Consider the following 18,949-nt stretch of genomic DNA (forward strand, 5'->3'; position numbering starts at 1 on the left):
ATCTCTTCCATGCCGTCCCTAGGAGGGATGCGTCACTTGAGTGGGTTGAGTCACTGACGTGGTCTTCCTGTCTGGGTTGCCCCCACCCCTTGGGTTGTGCCGTGGCAAGATCTTTGTGGGCTATACTCGGCCTTGTCTCAAGATGGTAAGTTGGTGGTTGAATATATCCCTCTAGTGGTGTGGGGACTGTGCTTTGGCAAAGTGGGTGGGGTTATATGCTGCCTGTTTGGCCCTGTCCGGGGGTATCATCGGATGGGGCCACAGTGTCTCCTGACCCCTCCTGTCTCAGCCTCCAGTATTTATGCTGCAGTAGTTTATGTGTCGGGGGCTAGGGTCAGTCTGTTATATCTGGAGTATTTCTCCTGTCTTATCCGGTGTCCTATGTGAATTTAAGTATGCTCTCTCTAATTCTCTCTTTCTCTCTTTTCTCTCTCTCGGACGACCTGACCCCTTGAACCATGTCTCAGGACTACCTGGCATGATGAATCCTTGCTGTCCCCAGTCCACCTGGCCGTGCTGCTGCTCCTGTTTCAAATGTTCTGCCTGCGGCTATGGAACCCTGACCTGTTCACCGGACGTGCTACCTGTCCCAGACCTGCTGTTTTCAACTCTCTAGAGACAGCAGGAGCGGTAGAGATACTCTCAATGAACTGCTATGATAATCCAACTGACATTACTCCTGAGGTGCTGACCTGTTGCACCCTCGACAACTACTGTGATTATTATTATTTGACCATGCTGGTCATTTATGAACATTTGAACATCTTGGCCATGTTCTGTTATAATCTCCACCCGGCACAGCCAGAAGAGGACTGGCCACCCCTCATAGCCTGGTTCCTCTCTAGGTTTCTTCCTAGGTTTCTAGGCAGAGTTCCTCTGTCCACTGTTTGTGTTCTTTTGCCCATCTTCTCTTTAACGGTTAATGTGATTGGATGTTAATTATTTGACTAGGCTACCTGTATTTGACATTGTGTTGTTATTTCACTGAACACTAGATGGTATAATTTTATTTTTGGCAGTGAAATTAGGCTACTCAGGTGAGAAAAAACCTCACCCAAACGTATAGCCCCGTTGGAAAATTTAAATGGACTGTTTGAAAATGTGAATATATATTTTTTAAATAATAGTAATATGTATCTTTAAAAAAAAATGTGAATCACATTTTTATTTGGCGTACCCCAGACGGGAATACCTGATCTAAGGCATTTGCAATATATTTTACAACAAGCATGGTATGGTCGTAGTGGTGTTGTCACGGCTCTCCCCGGAACTGTTGCTCATTCTGTTCACCAGTTCCAGAGGTCTACGTCGCCGGCTTTCTAGGCTTCACTGAACGGGATTCATTATCATCAACCCCGGACTGTCTTGTCTTATTACACACCCCTGGTTCTCATTTCCCCTGATTAGCATGTTCTATACAGTATGTTCCCTCTGTACGTTATTGCTCCCATGTCCGTTGATTGTGTGAGTACCTATGCGTTGGTGCAGCTGTTATGCTGCTTGCTTTATCTATTGTGTATTACAGGTATCGTCCTGTGTCGTTCAACGAGGTTTACCCTCGCTCTTTTGTTTGGATACAGCCCAGTGTTTTGTATACGTGTTTGTTTTGGGTGTATTAAAAACCCCATTGTATATTCCTGCACCGGTCTCCAAATCCTTTATACCAGCGTCCCCAGCCGCGTCCTCAGAGCATGCGCAGACCAGCTGACTGGTGTGTTTACGGACATATTCAATCAATCCTTATCCCAGTCTGCTGTTCCCACATGCTTCAAGAGGGCCACCATTGTTCCTGTTCCCAAGAAAGCTAAGGTAACTGAGCTAAACGACTAGCACTCACTTCCGTCATCATGAAGTGCTTTGAGAGACTCGTCAAGGACCATATCACCTCCACCCTACCTGACACCCTAGAGAGAATGCTGTTCATCGACTACAGCTCAGCATTTAACACCATAGTACCCTCCAAACTCATCATCAAGCTCGAGACCCTGGGTCTCGACCCCGCCCTGTGCAACTGGGTACTGGACGTTCTGACGGGCCGCCCCCAGGTGGTGAGGGTAGGTAACAACATCTCCACCCCGCTGATCCTCAACACTGGGGCCCCACAAGGGTACGTTCTGAGCCCTCTCCTGTACTCCCTGTTCATAAATAATAAATAATGGGTTAAACAAAACCCGGTAAATACCAGCATACCGTGCACAAGCACTACAACAAACAATTACGGACAAGGACATGGGGGGAAACAGAGGGTTAAATACATAACATTAAATTGATGGATTTGGAACCAGGTGTGACGGAAGACAAGACAAAACCGATGGAAAATGAAAACTGGATCGGCGATGGCTAGAAGGTCGGTGACTTCGACCGCCGAACGTCGCCCGAACAAGGAGAGGGACCAACTTTGGCGGAAGTCGTGACACTATGGCAGCGATTACAGCTTCAATTATTATTGGGTATGACGCTACAAGCTTGGCACACTTGCATTTGGGGAGTTTCTCCCATTATTCTCTCTTCTTCTCAAGCTCTGTCAGGTTGGATGGGGAGAGTCGCTGCACAGCTATTTTCAGGTCTATCCAGAGATGTTTGATTGGGTTCAAATCCAGGGTCTGGCTGGGCCACTCAAGGACATTCAGAGTCTTGTCCCGAAGCCACTCATGTGTTGTATTGGCTGTGTGGTCAGGGTCGTTGTCCAGTTGGAAGGTGAACCTTCACCCCAGTCTGAGGTCATGAGAGCTCTGGAGCAGGTTTTCATCAAGGATCTCTCTGTACTTTGCTCTGTTCATCTTTCCCTTGATCCTGACTGGTCTCCTAGTCCCTGCCGCTGAAAAACATCCCCACAGCACGACACTGCCGCCACCATGCTTCACCGTAGGGATGGTGCCAGGTTTCCTCCAGAGGGGATGCTTGGCATTCAAGCCAAAGAGTTCAATCTTCGTTTCATCAGACCAGAGAGTCTTGTTTCTCAAGGTTTGAGTCCTAAAGGTGCATTTTGGCAAACTCCAAGCAGGCAGTCATGTTCCTTTTACTAAGAAGTGGCTTCCATCTGGCCACTCTACCATAAAGGCCTGATTGGTGAAGTGCTGCAGAGATGGTTGTCCTTCTGGAAGGTTCTCCCAGCTCTGTCAGAATGATCATCGGGTTCTTGGTCACCTCCCTGACCAAGGCCCTTCTCKRCKGAKRYGAGAGTCTTGTTTCTCAAGGTTTGAGTCCTAAAGGTGCATTTTGGCAAACTCCAAGCAGGCAGTCATGTTCCTTTTACTAAGAAGTGGCTTCCATCTGGCCACTCTACCATAAAGGCCTGATTGGTGAAGTGCTGCAGAGATGGTTGTCCTTCTGGAAGGTTCTCCCAGCTCTGTCAGAATGATCATCGGGTTCTTGGTCACCTCCCTGACCAAGGCCCTTCTCCCCCGAATGCTCAGTTTGGCCTGGCGGCCAGCTCTAGGAATTGTTTTGGTCATTACAAACTTCTTCCATTTAAGAATTTTCTTGGAGCCCTTCAATGCTGCAGAATGTTTTTGGTATCTTTCCCCAGATCTGTGTCTCGACACAATCCTGTCTTGGAGCTCTACGGACAATTCCTTCGACCTCATGGCTTGTTTTACCTTATTTACACAGGTGTGTGCCTTTCCAAATCATGTCATATCAATTGAATTTACCACAGCTGGACTCCAATCAAGTTGTCGAAATATCTCAATAATGATAAATTGAAACATGATGCACCTGAGCTCTAATTTTGAGTCTCAAAGAAATAAATAAATAGCTATTTCAGTTACATTTTTATAAATTTGCTAAATAATTTAACTTTTTTCACCTTTTCATTATGGGGTATTCTCTGTAAATTGATGAGGAAATAAAATACTTTTATCCATTTTAGAAAAAGGCTGTAACGTAACCAAATGTGGAAAAGGTCAAGGGGTCTGAATACTTTCCGAATGCACTGTAATTATCAAGATCACTACAATCCCCACACGTATGGAGTGGTAGTACAAAAGCTGCTTTCCGCAGTTCTGGAATATTTCTTGATACTAAAGTAAAATACAAAARGTGTGTTACTGAGCCAGCATTGAGGGGTGCTGCATACATAAGCAACGACGGGTCCAAATTGTCAACCCCTAATGATTTCTTGCTGTCAATAGCTAATAATGCAGCGAGAACAGCTGTTTCTGTGAGTTACCAAAATGAAAAACCCTGACTTTTATTTCCCAAGTCACGTGAGGTTGACTGATCATCCATCGAGGCAACTGGAGGCTGTATGTGGGAAGAACAGTCAACTGACTGGCCAAGAACAGTATGACCACCATTTATTTTAAATAGGAAACCAGCTGAGATAAAATGATGATTAAAATAATCACAAATCTTGACTTTTTCAGTAATGATGCAGGAGTCTAAAACTACTTGCTTAGGCAAGGAAGTAGAGGAATTACCCCACTTCAACGAATTCATGGTTTTCCAGAATTTAGAGGGATCACAAACATAATCTGTCATAGCACTAAGGGTGTAGTTTGATTTGGCAGTGCACCTATTTCTCAATTACCTAAATAGCTGCCAATAAGCTAACGAGCCAGTTTGTCTAACCTTGGCCCAGGCTAGATTTATTGTCAAGAGGAGGCCTGAGAGTACAGGAGAGTACAGGAGAGTACCATGGGATCGTTTGCTTTTTGGCTCTGAGTCGCTTGGAAGGGGTATGTTTATCAGCAATAGAGGTAAAAATGGATGAGAAAAATGTAAGCGCCAAAACAGGGTCTGGTACGCATCTAGTAGAAAAAAGCTCTGAATAATATACATCATGAAGGAACACCTGTGGAGTGAATTTGAAGGGAAAACCATTTTACGAGGGTTACAGATTTTCAATTTGGTATCTCTAATGCAAGCAATAGGGCAGTGGTCGCTGATATTGTTTTCAAAAACACCACTCGCCAAATACTTACGGGGACGGTTAGTCAGGATAAGTTCAATCAATGAGGAGTTTGCTAGGTTTTTTATATTCATCTGAGTTGGTTTCATTATSAGCTGAGTCAAGTTGAACTCAAGACAGATATGCTTAAACTGATCTAAGGCATGTGTATCAATATTTAAATCTCCTAACACAACCATTTCAGATACCAGAAAGGGTTTTAAATAATCAGAAATACTACCAACAGCCTCCGCTGAAGCTGCTGGGTGCAGCTATAAATATATGCATATTTTGGCTTGTGGCCACATTTATAACCAACAGCTCACATATTTTAGGGACAGAAATGCTAAGAGAGCATGATGCCATAAGAGAAGATCTTAGATAAATAGCCACCCCTCCCCCACTTTTTCAAATGTGAAAAAGTCCAGGCTTATAAATGCTTTTTTATTGAAGGGGTACTTCAGGATTTTGGCTTTATCTACCTCCCCAGAGTCAGAATTTGTGGATACCATTTTWATGTCTCTGTGCAGTTTGAAGGAAGTTGCTAATTAGCATTAACTCAATTACTAACTAGCGTTAGTGCATTGCCTAGAAGTCTATGGGAACAGCTAGCATGCTATCTGTTCCTGTAGACTACCAGATATTGTGCTAACACTAGTTAGCATTGGCTTGCAAAACTACCTCTAACGTCCTTCATACTGGACGTAGAGACAAAAAATGGTATCCAGAAGTTCATCTGACTCATCTGGGGAAGTAGATAAAGGGCTTCTTTGCCAAAATCCCAAAGTATCGCTTTAAATTTACTGAGGGAAACCCCATGAATGCAGTACTCACAACAAATATACTGTCAATCCTTTGGACTTCAGACCAAAATGAGGACACAAGACTGCTCATCTAATACCAATATTTTTTTCTTGAGAACTAATCTAATGGATAAAAGAGTACCAGACACTGGTAGCAGATGTGTCCTGCAGTCAGTCCAGCTGTTTTGCTCTTTTTAAGAACCAATCAGAGACTTTGCACAGAGCCCAATACATCAGCACTGTTTCATGAAATCAACCCAGGTATTCATCTCAATAAAGAGAGGAGTAATGCAACATGTAATAAATGCAGCACGCGTGGCGGTGACTGTTATGGCACAGCGGGGAGCGTGTTAGTGTAATGGATGTTTTAATCTAGGGGAGATAGTGGCCACCATCCGCCAGCGGGTTTCAGCTGCGACCACCCAGAGCAGAAACAGCTTTTATGATTTTGCGAAGACGTTGTCAGGAACACATCTAATTGTTTTCTTTCACCCTAGCAGACTGCTGCAGCCTGAGGGGTTCTGGGGGAGAGAGTGAACCATCATTTAGCCTAGTACCTCCACAGAGTGCTGCTGCAGGTAGGGAGAAAAGGGTGGCATTGCAATTGTTTTAAAATCAGACTGCGAGACGCTAGATCAATTGTATCATTTGACAGGAAGTAGGGGGTTGGGAGGGCGGGTCGAGGTGTGTGTGTCTGTCTGCGTGTGTGTTACTATCACTGACCCCGCCCCACAGCGGCGGCGGGCAGGCATGTTTGTGAAATCCTCGTAACCGATAGCTTGCAGACACAAATCAATATGAATATGTGCATGAAACCAATAGCCTGCATTAGCATAAGTTCCCAATAGATTCCATTGGAAAGAAAACAGTCTCAGAAGATGCATGGAAATGTTTTCGGCGCCGAAAAGAGATGGCCGCCTCGCTTCGCGTTCCTTGGAAAATATGCAGTATTTTGTTTTTTTATGTGTTATTTCTTACATCGGTACCCCAGGTAATCTTAGGTTTCCTTACATACAGTCGGGAGGAACTACTGAATATACGATTAACGTCAACTCATCATCGTTCCTACCAGGAATATGACTTTCCCGAAACGGATCCAGTGTTTTGCCTTCCACCCAATACAATGGATCTGATCCCAGCCGGCGACCCTGTGCGACGCCGTAAAAGGGGCAAACGAGGCGGTCTCGTGGTCAGGCTTCGGAGACGGGCACATCGCGCTCCACTCCCTAGCATACTACTCGCCAATGTCCAGTCTCTTGACAATAAGGTTGATGAAATCCGAGCACGGGTAGCATTCCAGAGGACATTATGGATTGCAACGTGCTCTGCTTCACGGAAACATGGCTAACTCAAGAGACGCTAACGGAGTCGGTGCAGCCAGCTGGTTTCTTCATGCATCGCGCCGACAGAAACAAACATCTTTCTGGTAAGAAGAGGGGCGGGGGGGTATGCCTTATGATTAACGAGACGTGGTGTGATCATCATAACAACACACAGGAACTCAAGTCATTCTGTTCACTGATCTAGAACTCCTCACAATCAAATGTCGACCGCATTATCTACCAAGGGAATTCTCTTCAATCATAATCACAGCCGTATATATCCCCCCCCAAGCAGACACATCGATGGCCCTGAACGAACTTTATCTGACTCTTTGTAAACTGGAAACCACACACCCTGAGGCTGCATTCATCGTAGCTGGGGATTTTAACAAGGCTAATCTAAAAACAAAACTCCCTAAATTCTATCAGCATATCGATTGTGCTACCAGGGCTGGAAAAACCCTAGATCATTGTTTATACTAATTTCCGCGACGCATATAAGGCCCTCCCCGCCCCCCTTTCGGAAAAGCTGACCACGACTCCATTTTGTTGATTCCAGCCTACAAACAGAAACTAAAACAACAAGCTCCCGCGCTCGGTCTGTTCAACGCTGGTCCGACCAATCTGAATCCACGCTTCAAGACTGCTTCGATCACGCGGATTGGAATATGTTCCGCATGCGTCCAACAACAATATTGACGAATATGCTGATTCGGTGAGCGAGTTCATTAGGAAGTGCATTGACGATGTCGTACCCACAGCAACGATTAAAACATTCCCAAACCAGAAACCGTGGATTGACGGCAGCATTCGCGTGAAACTGAAAGCGCGAACCACTGCTTTTAACCAGGGCAAGGTGACCGGAAGCATGACCGAATACAAACAGTGTAGCTATTCTCTCCGCAAGGCAATCAAACAGGCTAAGTCCAGTACAGAGACAAAATCGAGTCGCAATTCAACAGCTCAGACACAAGAGGTATGTGGCAGGGTCTACAGTCAATCACGGACTACAAAAAGAAAACCAGCCCGTCGCGGACCAGGACAGGCTAAAATGCTCCCAGACAGGCTAACAACTTTTTTGCCCGCTTTGAGGACATACAGTGCCACTGACACGGCCCCCTACCAAAACCTGCGGGCTCTCCTTCACTGCAGCCGAGTGAGTAAAACATTTAAACGTGTTAACCCTCGCAAGGCTGCAGGCCCAGACGGCATTCCCAGCCGCGTCCTCAGGCATGCGCAGACCAGCTGGCTGGTGTGTTTACGGACATATTCATCAATCCTTATCCCAGTCTGCTGTTCCCACATGCTTCAAGAGGGCCACCATTGTTCCTGTTCCCAAGAAAGCTAAGGTAACTGAGCTAAACGACTACCGCCCCGTAGCACTCACTTCCGTCATCATGAGTGCTTTGAGAGACTAGTCAAGGACCATATCACCTCCACCCTACCGGACACCCTAGACCCACTCCAATTTGCTTACCGACCCAATAGGTCCACAGACGACGCAATCGCAACCACACTGCACACTGCCCTAACCCATCTGGACAAGAGGAATACCCATGTGAGAATGCTGTTCATCGATATACAGAACTCAAGAGCATTTACAACACCATAAGTAAAACCTCTCAGACAATCTCATCAAGCTCAGAGACCGCTGAGGTCTCGAAACCGCCCTGTGCAAACTGGGATCCTGGACTTCCTGACGGGACCGCGCCCCAGGTGGTTGAGGGGGGAGAGGAGAGCATCTCCACCCCGCTGATCCTCAACACTGGGGCCTCCACAAGGGTGCGTTCTGAGCCCTCTCCTTACTCACCTGTTTCACCCACGCTGCGTGGCCATGCACGCGCTCCAACCTCCAATCACAAGTTTGCGGATGAACATACACAGTGGTAGGGCTTGATTACCAACAACGACGAGCACGGCCCTACAGGGAGGAGGTGAGAGGGCCTCGGAGTGTTGGTTGTCAGGAAAAATAACCTCACACTCAACAGTCAACAAACCAAAGGAGATGATTGTGGACTTCAGGAAACAGCAGAGGGAGCACCCCCACTATCCATCGACGGTCAGTAGTGGAGAGTGGAAAGTTTTAAGTCCTCGGTGAAACATCAACGGAAAAACTGCGAATTGGTCCACCCACAAACAGACAGCGGTTGTGAAGACGGCGAGGCAGCGCCTCTTCAACCTCAGGAGGCTGAAGAAATTCGGCTTGTCACCAAAAGCACTCACAAACTTCTCAGATGCACAATCGAGAGCATCCTGTCGGGCTGTATCACCGCCTGGTAGCGGCAAACTGCCTCCGCCCACAACCGTAAGGCTCTCCAGAGGGTAAGTGAGGTCTGCAGAACGCACCCACCGGGGGCAAACTACCTGCCCTCCAGGACACCTACACCACCCGAGTGTCACAGGAAGGCCATAAAGATCATCAAGGACAACAACCACCCAAGCCACTGCCTGTTCACCCCGCTATCATCCAGAAGGCGAGGTCAGTACAGGTGCATCAAAGCAGGGACCGAGAGACTGAAAAACAGCTTCTTCTCAAGGCCAGCAGACTGTTAAACAGCCACCACTACATTTAGCGGCGCTGCCAAACATACTGACTTCAACTCCAGCCACTTTAAAAAATGGGAATTGATGGAATTATGTAAAAATGTACCACTAGCCACTTTAAACAATGCCACTTAATATATATGTTTACATATACCCTACATTACCCATCTCATAATGTATATACTGTACTCTATATCATCTACTGCATCTTGCCATCTTTATGTAATACATGTACCACTAGCCACTTTAAACTATGCCACTTTATGTTTACATACCTATTACTAGTATCCATCTCATCACTGGTAATAGGCCTACCGGTATATCATCTAACTACCATCTAGTCGCGAGATCTTGCATGCCGGTCATGTAAACCCGAGCTCATGTCATAGTATCGTGAGTACATATTCTTTATCCCTTTACACTTGTGTGTGTGTATAAGGTAGTAGTTGTGGAATTGTTAGGTTAGATTACTTGTTGGTTATTACTGCATTGTCGGAACTAGAAGCACAAGCATTTCGCTACACTCGCATTAACATCTGCTAACCATGTGTATGTGACTAATAAAATTTGATTTGATTTGATTTGATTTGAAAGTGGAACAGCCATACTCTGTTATTAAAACAAATAACAGTAGTATCGACTTGAATCCCAAGGTAATATAGCGATACCTAAATTCTGTGACGAGATACGTCATATGTGTACAAGTTACATATGTGGAATGTTGAGTATATAAGTTACCAACATCTTTGGTAATTTAGGTAATTCAGAGAAAATATATGGCAATCTATGGTAGCTTTGGTAATTTATTCTTGAATAGCTTGAATATAAATCTATATCCATATATTGTATTCATTTTCTATATCTGTGTCCATATTGTCCATGAGTTTCTAGCAGACACACCATATGGTTCAAGAGAAAATAGCCTAATTGATACCAAAAAATGCATCTAATCAACAATGGCATTATTTTCAATCAACTCTGCAACACGTCCAACTATTGACTTTTTTCACAACTGCCACCAGTTTGACGCGAAAACATTGACAATAAATACTTATTGACATAGTCCAATAAATAAGTGTGTTAAAAAATACAATATAAAAATACAGTTTCATGCTGAAACCCTCATATCAAACACCAATGGTATTCACTAAGTTGACAGTTTATTAAGGATGATGTTTTACAGCTTTGTCATTAAATGTTTCTATTTTAAAATCATCTTATTTAATGATTTCATATAATGTATTTTACATGTTATAAGGCCACACAGAGGGCCAGGAATAATTACAGACACCTGTGATAATCTGAAGTACCCAAAAAGGCCAATAGATGTCTTCTTATAAAATTCCAAATAAACCTTGAAAGTTACACAAATTCTGGTAGTTTACTGGTAAACTCAGGTTTTCAGTAATATACCCTCCCTTTGCAACCCTACGCGTATCAAACAATGCCTTCATTAGTGTCTAGTGTCACGGCCGTCGTTCAGAGAAGACCAAGGTTCAGCGTGATGCGTACATTTTCTTTTATTTAGTCAAATGTTGCCAACAAAACAAGAAATAACAAAAACGACCYTGAAGCTTACAAGGGCTATAGTYCCCCTAACAAAGACAACTTCCCACAATGACAGAAGGGAAAAAGGCTGCCTAAGTATGATTCCCAATCAGAGARAACGATAGACAGCTGTCCCTGATTGAGAACCATACCCGGCCAAAACATAGAAATACAAAAACATAGAAAACAGAACATAGAATGCCCATAGAATGCCCACCCCAAATCACACCCTGACCAAATCAAATAGAGACATAAAAAGGCTCTCTAAGGTCAGGGCGTGACAGCTAGATCTATAAGAAAAGTTGAGAGCCATATCCTCAGGARGGTGAGTTGATGGTGAGTCTGAATGGAGCAGATCTATGGAGTGGTGTGTGCTACCAAGACATCCCCATCTTTCTCCCGTGCACAGGCACTAACTTCGACTGATATTCAAATGAACGCGGTTTTTGCATGAAAACAACTCAGATTGGAATAGTGAACATAGATCTGTTGACAGAGGTTATTTAGCAGATGATGAATGACAACAATACACAGCCTAGGGTCCCAAATGACTGAGCAGTGTTCTCTGAAAGACTTCTCTGCTAACAGCGCTAACTCTGAACAGTTTGGGTTGGGTGGAAGGGGTGGAATAGGCAGTTGTTTAGCATGCCAAACTTCAAAGACTGCTTGCTGCTGCAGCCCTGAGCGAACAACATATCTCCAACAGTTCTGCAGGAAAAAGACACTCTGCATAACTGGGTTATGAGATGTAAGCCGACAGCATGATCAGTCACCCTAGATACATGAAGGATGCAGAGGAAGAGGAGAATCCCCTCAGCATACTCACATTCTGSAGCTGCAGGCCCGTGTCAGGCCTCTGGCTCGATTTGGACTGCAAAGCAGAGGCGTTGCCGCTGTAGTTTTTGAGGCTGCGACTCTCTTTCAAGTGGGCCTGGAGTTTTTCTCTGCGTCTCCTGAGGGGGCGAGGGGGAGTACATATACGTGGCATGTTAACTAAATCATGGCATTGCCTTGACCTTTAACCCTCAGACCCCACTCTGTGCCTCTTCACCCCTAGTCGGTGCAGTGAAGAAGTGTAAATTGAGTGGCTCTGATGGAGCTGATAGGTTCCTGTGCTGTAACTCCATTATAGATTCCTTCCAAATGGCACTAGATCATGGTTTTATCCGATTATCTTGTTGTCAGGCTGCTCACTCACTCACATCATTATATTACAGACCCTATAAAATTACAATGCAATTTATCAGAGGGCTTTCTGCTCCATATACCATGAATGACAGTTTGCCATTACAGCTTTGATGTTTGGCCCAGCGTGCTGGATGAATATATAAAGGATATACATTCTAGACAGGTGCTTTCAGGCATAAACAGGATGTAAAACATACATAGACAAATGTTGTGTGCAGGGCCCATACCAACACAATAAAACAAATTGTCAAGAGCTTTCTTTCCTTATCGGTTCCTTAAAATTATGTACATGTATTAATGTTAATTGGAGGGATACAATTGTGAATCCGGACTCTTACAGTAGGCTCTTTGACATGGAGTGGCAGCTGAAGCTAGATCAATAGCCAATTGCCTGTGGTGTGTGCTATGGGTTTAGGTGTATGAACTGAAATCCGATCCTATGGGTGCTCGTGTCCACCCACTTGTTCCGACAGTAGAGAGCCATACAGAGAATGCCCAGAACACTGATCCCCATGGTGATGCAGGTGATTGACAGCACTTGTCTCTTGTACACCTCCTTGCTCTCTGTTGAAATGAAGAGAAGAGGAAGAACTGACATTGACGGAGGAACAAAGAGCACAAAATAGGAAAAACTGGGCGAGAAGTTAAGGAACACATGTCCATAAGGAGATGATCACAGAGAATAAAACATGGCCCTTAGCTCGCTGTAATAATAATGTCTTATTTTCAAATGCCACTTTACAAACTCAAACTACCCCCCATTTACTCTTAACAACGTCACATCATCAGCCCCATTGGATGCAAAGCCTTGTAATAGATGCTAGTTGTAATGTAGCCATGTCTGATTACAGAAGATAAGAGTTATAGCTGTAATGGTCATCATTAACACTATAACCGCTGGGCCTCGAGGAACCCCCCTTAAAGCCCATGAGCAGTCATTCTGATTGTAACATACTAACAGTGTAATTTCATATAAGCTATTCCAAAATAATAATTTGGTTGTGTTTATGAAGGTCTTAGGTAATATTAGAATATGTAAAATATATATATTTCAAATAACATGAAGCATTTTCATTAGTTAATGTTACTGTAGGCTATATGTAAAAAAACTAAAAAACACCAAAATTCATGTGTTCAATAAATTATATTAGTGGAGTGCCTTTGTTACAACTATGAACTATGAAACAGAAAGCATATGTGTTGGAACATGGTAACAGCTRCTTTTTATAATGACAAAATACAAAAAATACCCCAACCACCAAGACTCACGGTCAGCAAGACGAGCGCACAAATGAACATCATTACATCATTATAAGAGCCAAGTGTCCTTCATAAATTGTGAAAATCAGTACCAAAACAATAATGTCATTATAATGAATATACTGTACAGTAAGTGTCTATATGACAGCAGTAAAATATTTTTGATTATTGTCAGCTTGTGCTCACATGGTGTGGGTCTTCACAGAATGGCATCAGCTGGAGCATGTTCATGTCACATAAACAGCAAAAGCTGGTGAGTGCATTGCTGATGTTTTTTTGCTTGAGATGTAAGGTCTGCTCTTTCAGTGATGACATTTTGTGCTGATAATCAGCCTGTAGCATTGTCACCGGCTTGCTCTATCCAAACAGTGCTGTCTCCTGTCTCACCGTTTCATTTGGTACCACGGGCACCTGCTCAGTGTGCGCTTTTCTGGATTTTTCTGCACTTAGGCCACAAAAGTTTAGGCTGAGGCTCAGAATCYGAAGAAAAATCATCAGAGATGTCATGATTTATTTCTTCCCCACCATCTGAGGTATTTTCCTTCAGATTTTGTAGCAATGCTAATGCTAATGCTAATGCAGAATCTGCATCCATTTGTCTTGGACTGTGTCCATTCGTCTTTCACTATGTACTTCAAGTGGGCCAGAAAAGACTGATAAAACTGCTTGGATTTGGTGGTCTGATATAGAGTACATACCACTTTGAGATTATAATTAGAATAGACAGAGTGTGAATTACACCGTGATTATAATAAAGACATAATTTATAACACACTGGTTGTGTTAATGTGCCATTAACACAACCAGACATGATGCTTTCATCTGATTGTCAAACAAATGACTTTGAAAAGTGTGCCACCTGTGTATGTTCGTCCGTTCCAAAATAATTCAAACAGTGCAATGGATGTACACTTCCGCCATTTAATGAATGMAAATAGACACCAGAAAGTGTTCCTAATGACATTGGGCCATTAATTAGGACTACATTAATTGATGCGTCTTGCTGACAAAATGTACCTTTTTTTGTAGCTTGAAAAGTCYGGACACCTGAAATGGGGCTGAAACTATCTCGGGAAAAATGGGATAGTCACCCTAACACACATGGTCAATTTACTAGACTAGGCTACAATGTGTAGGCCTATTACTATGAACTTCAAATAGGCCTAGACAGTGATGTAGTAGCAAAAKATTATAATAATAGGTTGGTAAGCTCTGATTGGCGGTTATGGTGAAAAAAGTAACACCTTCAATGCATTTTTCTGAAAAAGGCCTACACCACTGCCGGTAGCCTACCCTCTCAGCTGAGGATATTTTACACACAGATTAACACACACAGAGCAGGAAGCCTACATTCAATAGAATACACAAGTTTAATCAAACTTGTTTACACKCTAGTTCATGAGTTGTCAATAATTCATGAGTTGAATACTTAGAGTTTTCACAGATCGTGTTACATAAAACACTACCTTTATTTCCTTACATTATTAATGACAGRGTTCTTTGTAATTATTAAGCATATAACAATTTTATTAGAACATTGCACTTAAACCCTGTAATATTCCTGGATCTTGGAGATCTCAGGAAATGCACTGTAATTGTAACGCCAAATAAATGGTCTATTTTTTCTGACAACGGACAGCACAGAGAACAACAATACCCACGAGCACCTGAAAAAGAAAGCAATGAGCGCTCCGAACAGCTGACTGACAAAAGCAAACAATGATAAATCAACGGATAAATCTAATGCATTGGAATAAAGGCAAGCTYTTTTTATCAAGGGTGCATGGCAAGCAAATGGCGAAAACGAGAATGTGACCTTCAAAGGAAAATCTATAAGTTGAAAGGAGCTCAGCTAAGGCCAAATTTCAGCACTACTGCGCTGTGGACAGGGAGGCGGTTTGTGCTGCCACACAGAACTAAATGGTTTAAACCATGATATGAGAGGTGGGGTTGTTCGTTTCATTTGGAAGCTTTTATTTTCATATTTACCACTGTAAAACATATTTACCACTGCATTTCAAAGAAATAGTATAATTTTGTTTGTTTTACTTTTGTTGCATTTAGGTGACTAATGTCTCATTCAGGGGAGCTGAGTACCCCCTGGCTCCCCCGTATTTCGTACCCTGAGAATAGATCAATACAATAGAATGACACATCCTGTTCTTCATTCATAATTGGTGGTAACATAATTATGCATAGTTTGCTTCCCCTCACTCATCATCTCATCAACCCATTCTCCCCCTTTCCCTCCCATCATTTACTTCATTTATTTAATCTTATATGTGTGAAAGTAGTTTCGATATAGTTTAGGTTCAGTTGTGAGACATTATCAGTGTGATTATCACCTGGGCACGMCATCTTCAACTATCAGGAGAAGGATCAGAATAAGAAAAGGCAATGGGGGAAAACCATTCAAAATATGAAATGCCCTCCTAAAACTGGGTATAACTCCAGTTCTGTTTGTGATATTAAGATTCTAACAATGACAGTGTGTTATATAGACTTATTTAGGAAAGGTCAGGGACAGATGGGGGCATGACTTTAAGAATGGCAGAGTAATATTTATTTATTTATTCATGAGCAGTCCAAATMACTGTTTTAGCGGTTCTACTGTTAATGGTGAAAATGGCTGCTGCCTCTTTTCATATGAAAAACTAAATCATAGTTGCCTTCAGAAGCATTTATAGGCAATCAATCAGATATTGGCRGCACATTCTGTAAGATGGATTGTCCTTTTGAACAATTTAAAAGTAAATGCTATGTCCTGCCTTGGTATAGAATCTGAAATTAGATAGGCTAGGCTATTGCYGTCCTACACACAAAGAAATGTGGGTTCTTCAAGGGTTCTTTGGGAAGGGTGATGGTTCTATGTGGAACTATATTGACCAAAAMAACCCTTTGAGCCCTTCAATGGTTCTTTGCAGTTCAATAAAGGGTTCTGTCCTCTTTTAGTAATAATGTAGGGATGGCGTGTCACGGCTGTGGGAAGGAGTGGACCAAGGTGCAGCGCGATTGGAATACATCTTTTAATTCAACGAAGAACACTTAACAAACGAACCGTGACGCCAACATAGTGCTCACAGGCAACTAAACATGGTCAACTACCCACAAAACCAACATGGTAAATGGCAACCTAAATAGGCTCCCCAATCAGAGACAACGATAAACAGCCTTCTCTGATTGAGAACCCACTCAGGCCACCATAAACCTACAACCCCTAGACAATACAAAATCCCCATAGATAACAAAAACCCTAGACAAGATAAAAACCCAAGACAATACAAAGACTAAACAAACCACCCCTTGTCAGACCCTGCCCTAACCAAATAATAAAGAAAGCAAATATAACTAAAGTCAGGGCGTGACATGGCGGATCATTCAAATATTTTGGGGAGTGGTTTGCTCACAGCTCTTTTTGTGCAACCATGCGTGAGAGTGTCATTCCAGTTTATCTAATCTGTTGGGTGTTATGTTATTAAATGTTATATATGAGTATGGCCAGTTACAGTGTACTGTGAAAGACTCACGTATGGAATGTGTCAATTGAGAACAGTTGACTAAGTCAGTAGTTCTCAATTCTCTCCTCAGGGACGCCAGCTGTTCCAGAGCTAGCACACCAGATTAAAGTTGTTAATAAACACAGTAATAAAACCTAGGGAATTTTAACAATATAATAAGGCTTTTAAACCAGAATAAATAACCCTGTATGGTTCTACAACTAACCTTTTGAGATTGAGAACGTTGCTCTATAGAGCCATTCTCCATAAAAGTTCTATAAGGAACCATAAAAAAAAGTGTTTTATATAGCCCTCAAAATGGCTGCAACCATGGCGAAACCCTTTTTTGGTGCTTTATAAAACCTTTTATAAAACCTTTATTAAACCTTAGGAAAAGGTTCTTTAGAGCACCATACAGGTTCCATTTAGAATTGTATGAGCATGGTTCTTTATAGAATCTTAAAGAAAAGGTTCCATAGAAGCACCAAAAAGGGTTCTGCTATGGTTACAAGCCAAATAACCCGTATTTGGCACTATATACACTGTAGAACCATTTGTTTTTAGTGTGTATCAAACAGGAATAAGCCTACTGTAGCCAACCCATACTGTCAAGGCTCACTGCCTATTCACTTACAAGCATGCTTGGCTATTGAATGGATGATTGAAAAAATTGTAGTCTACTATTTGTGTAGCCGGAATAATTTGACCCAGTTATGTCAGAAAAGGAGAGACATCCTGTAGATTATGATTTAGGTCTACAAACTAAAACTTATTTTTACTTTTTGTATTATAATTCCTGTGCATCAAACACCTCCCATTTCCCCCAAACYAACAATAAGCCTATTTGCTTGCAATACAGTTGATCAACATTCTACAAGTTGTGTGCACGCATGGTTTGAGATTTGTCTGGAGAAACACATACTTTCCCATCAAGTTAAACATTTCTAAATACCAACCTTTGCGGGAAACTGTCTCACTCAAGGTTTAGAGTATTTTTTGTGCGAACGTACCTTTGATAAATGAGGCCCCTGGAGAGCCTCGGCTCCTATTGGCCTTTACAGCCAACTGTAGAACACGCTACACATGAACCAGTAATACYTTCATTTACTTTATCTTATCGAAATCAATATCGAAGCCAAAAGACTTGAGAGCCTGTCTCTTATACACATCTAGATGTGTATAAGAGACAGGTACACTATAAAACACCTATCTCCGGATTACATTACACTGTAGAACACGCTACACATGAACCAGTAATACGTTCATTTACTTTATCTTATCGGATTACATTACACTGTAGAACACGCTACACATGAACCAGTAATACGTTCATTTACTTTATCTTATCGAAATCAATATCGAAGCCAAAAGACTTGAGAGCTAGGCTAATTAACCACCCCCTCCCTCCCTCCCTCCCTCCTCCTTCCTCCTCCCACCAGTAGTTTCCAGGGTCAGTATTGATGTTTTGATGTCTCTCAGCCGGAGTCATCACGTCACCACATTTACTGTAATTATGAGAAGAGAGGAACCCTGTTGTAGACGTAGGTAAGTGGCATCTGTAATTCCATGACAGCTAACACTCCATGTCACTCACAATATTGCCATGCTACCAAACAACCTCACTGATCGTGGACTATTTTATTTTTCCATAATTTCCCTGCATAGTATTATGATACACCAATGGGAAAGGTTGAAAGGTTGTAATTTAACAAATTGTTAAATTACAAGCCTCGTTGGTTTAGCCTCGTTGGTTTAGCCACAGAAATATATCACGTAGTAGAACTGCATAAGTGTTGCTCTCCACTTTCTGGAGGAACAAGTTTTGAAATCAGTAGAATTAGAATATGATAGCTAAGATGGAGAAAATTATGGCGTTTGATTGCACATTTGCAGACA

The 18,949-nt window shown here is 42.7% G+C and overlaps 1 protein-coding gene across 1 annotated transcript in view; it reads right to left on the bottom strand.

Annotated features, from left to right (window-relative positions):
- The window catches only part of LOC111978446 (pro-neuregulin-3, membrane-bound isoform-like), a 528,893-nt gene that overhangs the window by 39,624 nt on the left and 470,320 nt on the right, over positions 1-18,949 (bottom strand). Inside the window, exons 5-6 of the mRNA XM_024008516.2 lie at positions 12,758-12,860; positions 11,935-12,061 (exon numbers count right to left, since the gene is read on the bottom strand). Of these exons, the coding sequence (XP_023864284.2) occupies positions 11,935-12,061; positions 12,758-12,860 (230 nt within the window). The remainder of the gene's footprint in view (positions 1-11,934; positions 12,062-12,757; positions 12,861-18,949) is intronic.

The sequence above is a fragment of the Salvelinus sp. IW2-2015 genome, linkage group LG18 (assembly GCF_002910315.2).
Source record: "Salvelinus sp. IW2-2015 linkage group LG18, ASM291031v2, whole genome shotgun sequence".
Classification (NCBI taxonomy): Eukaryota; Metazoa; Chordata; class Actinopteri; order Salmoniformes; family Salmonidae; genus Salvelinus; species Salvelinus sp. IW2-2015.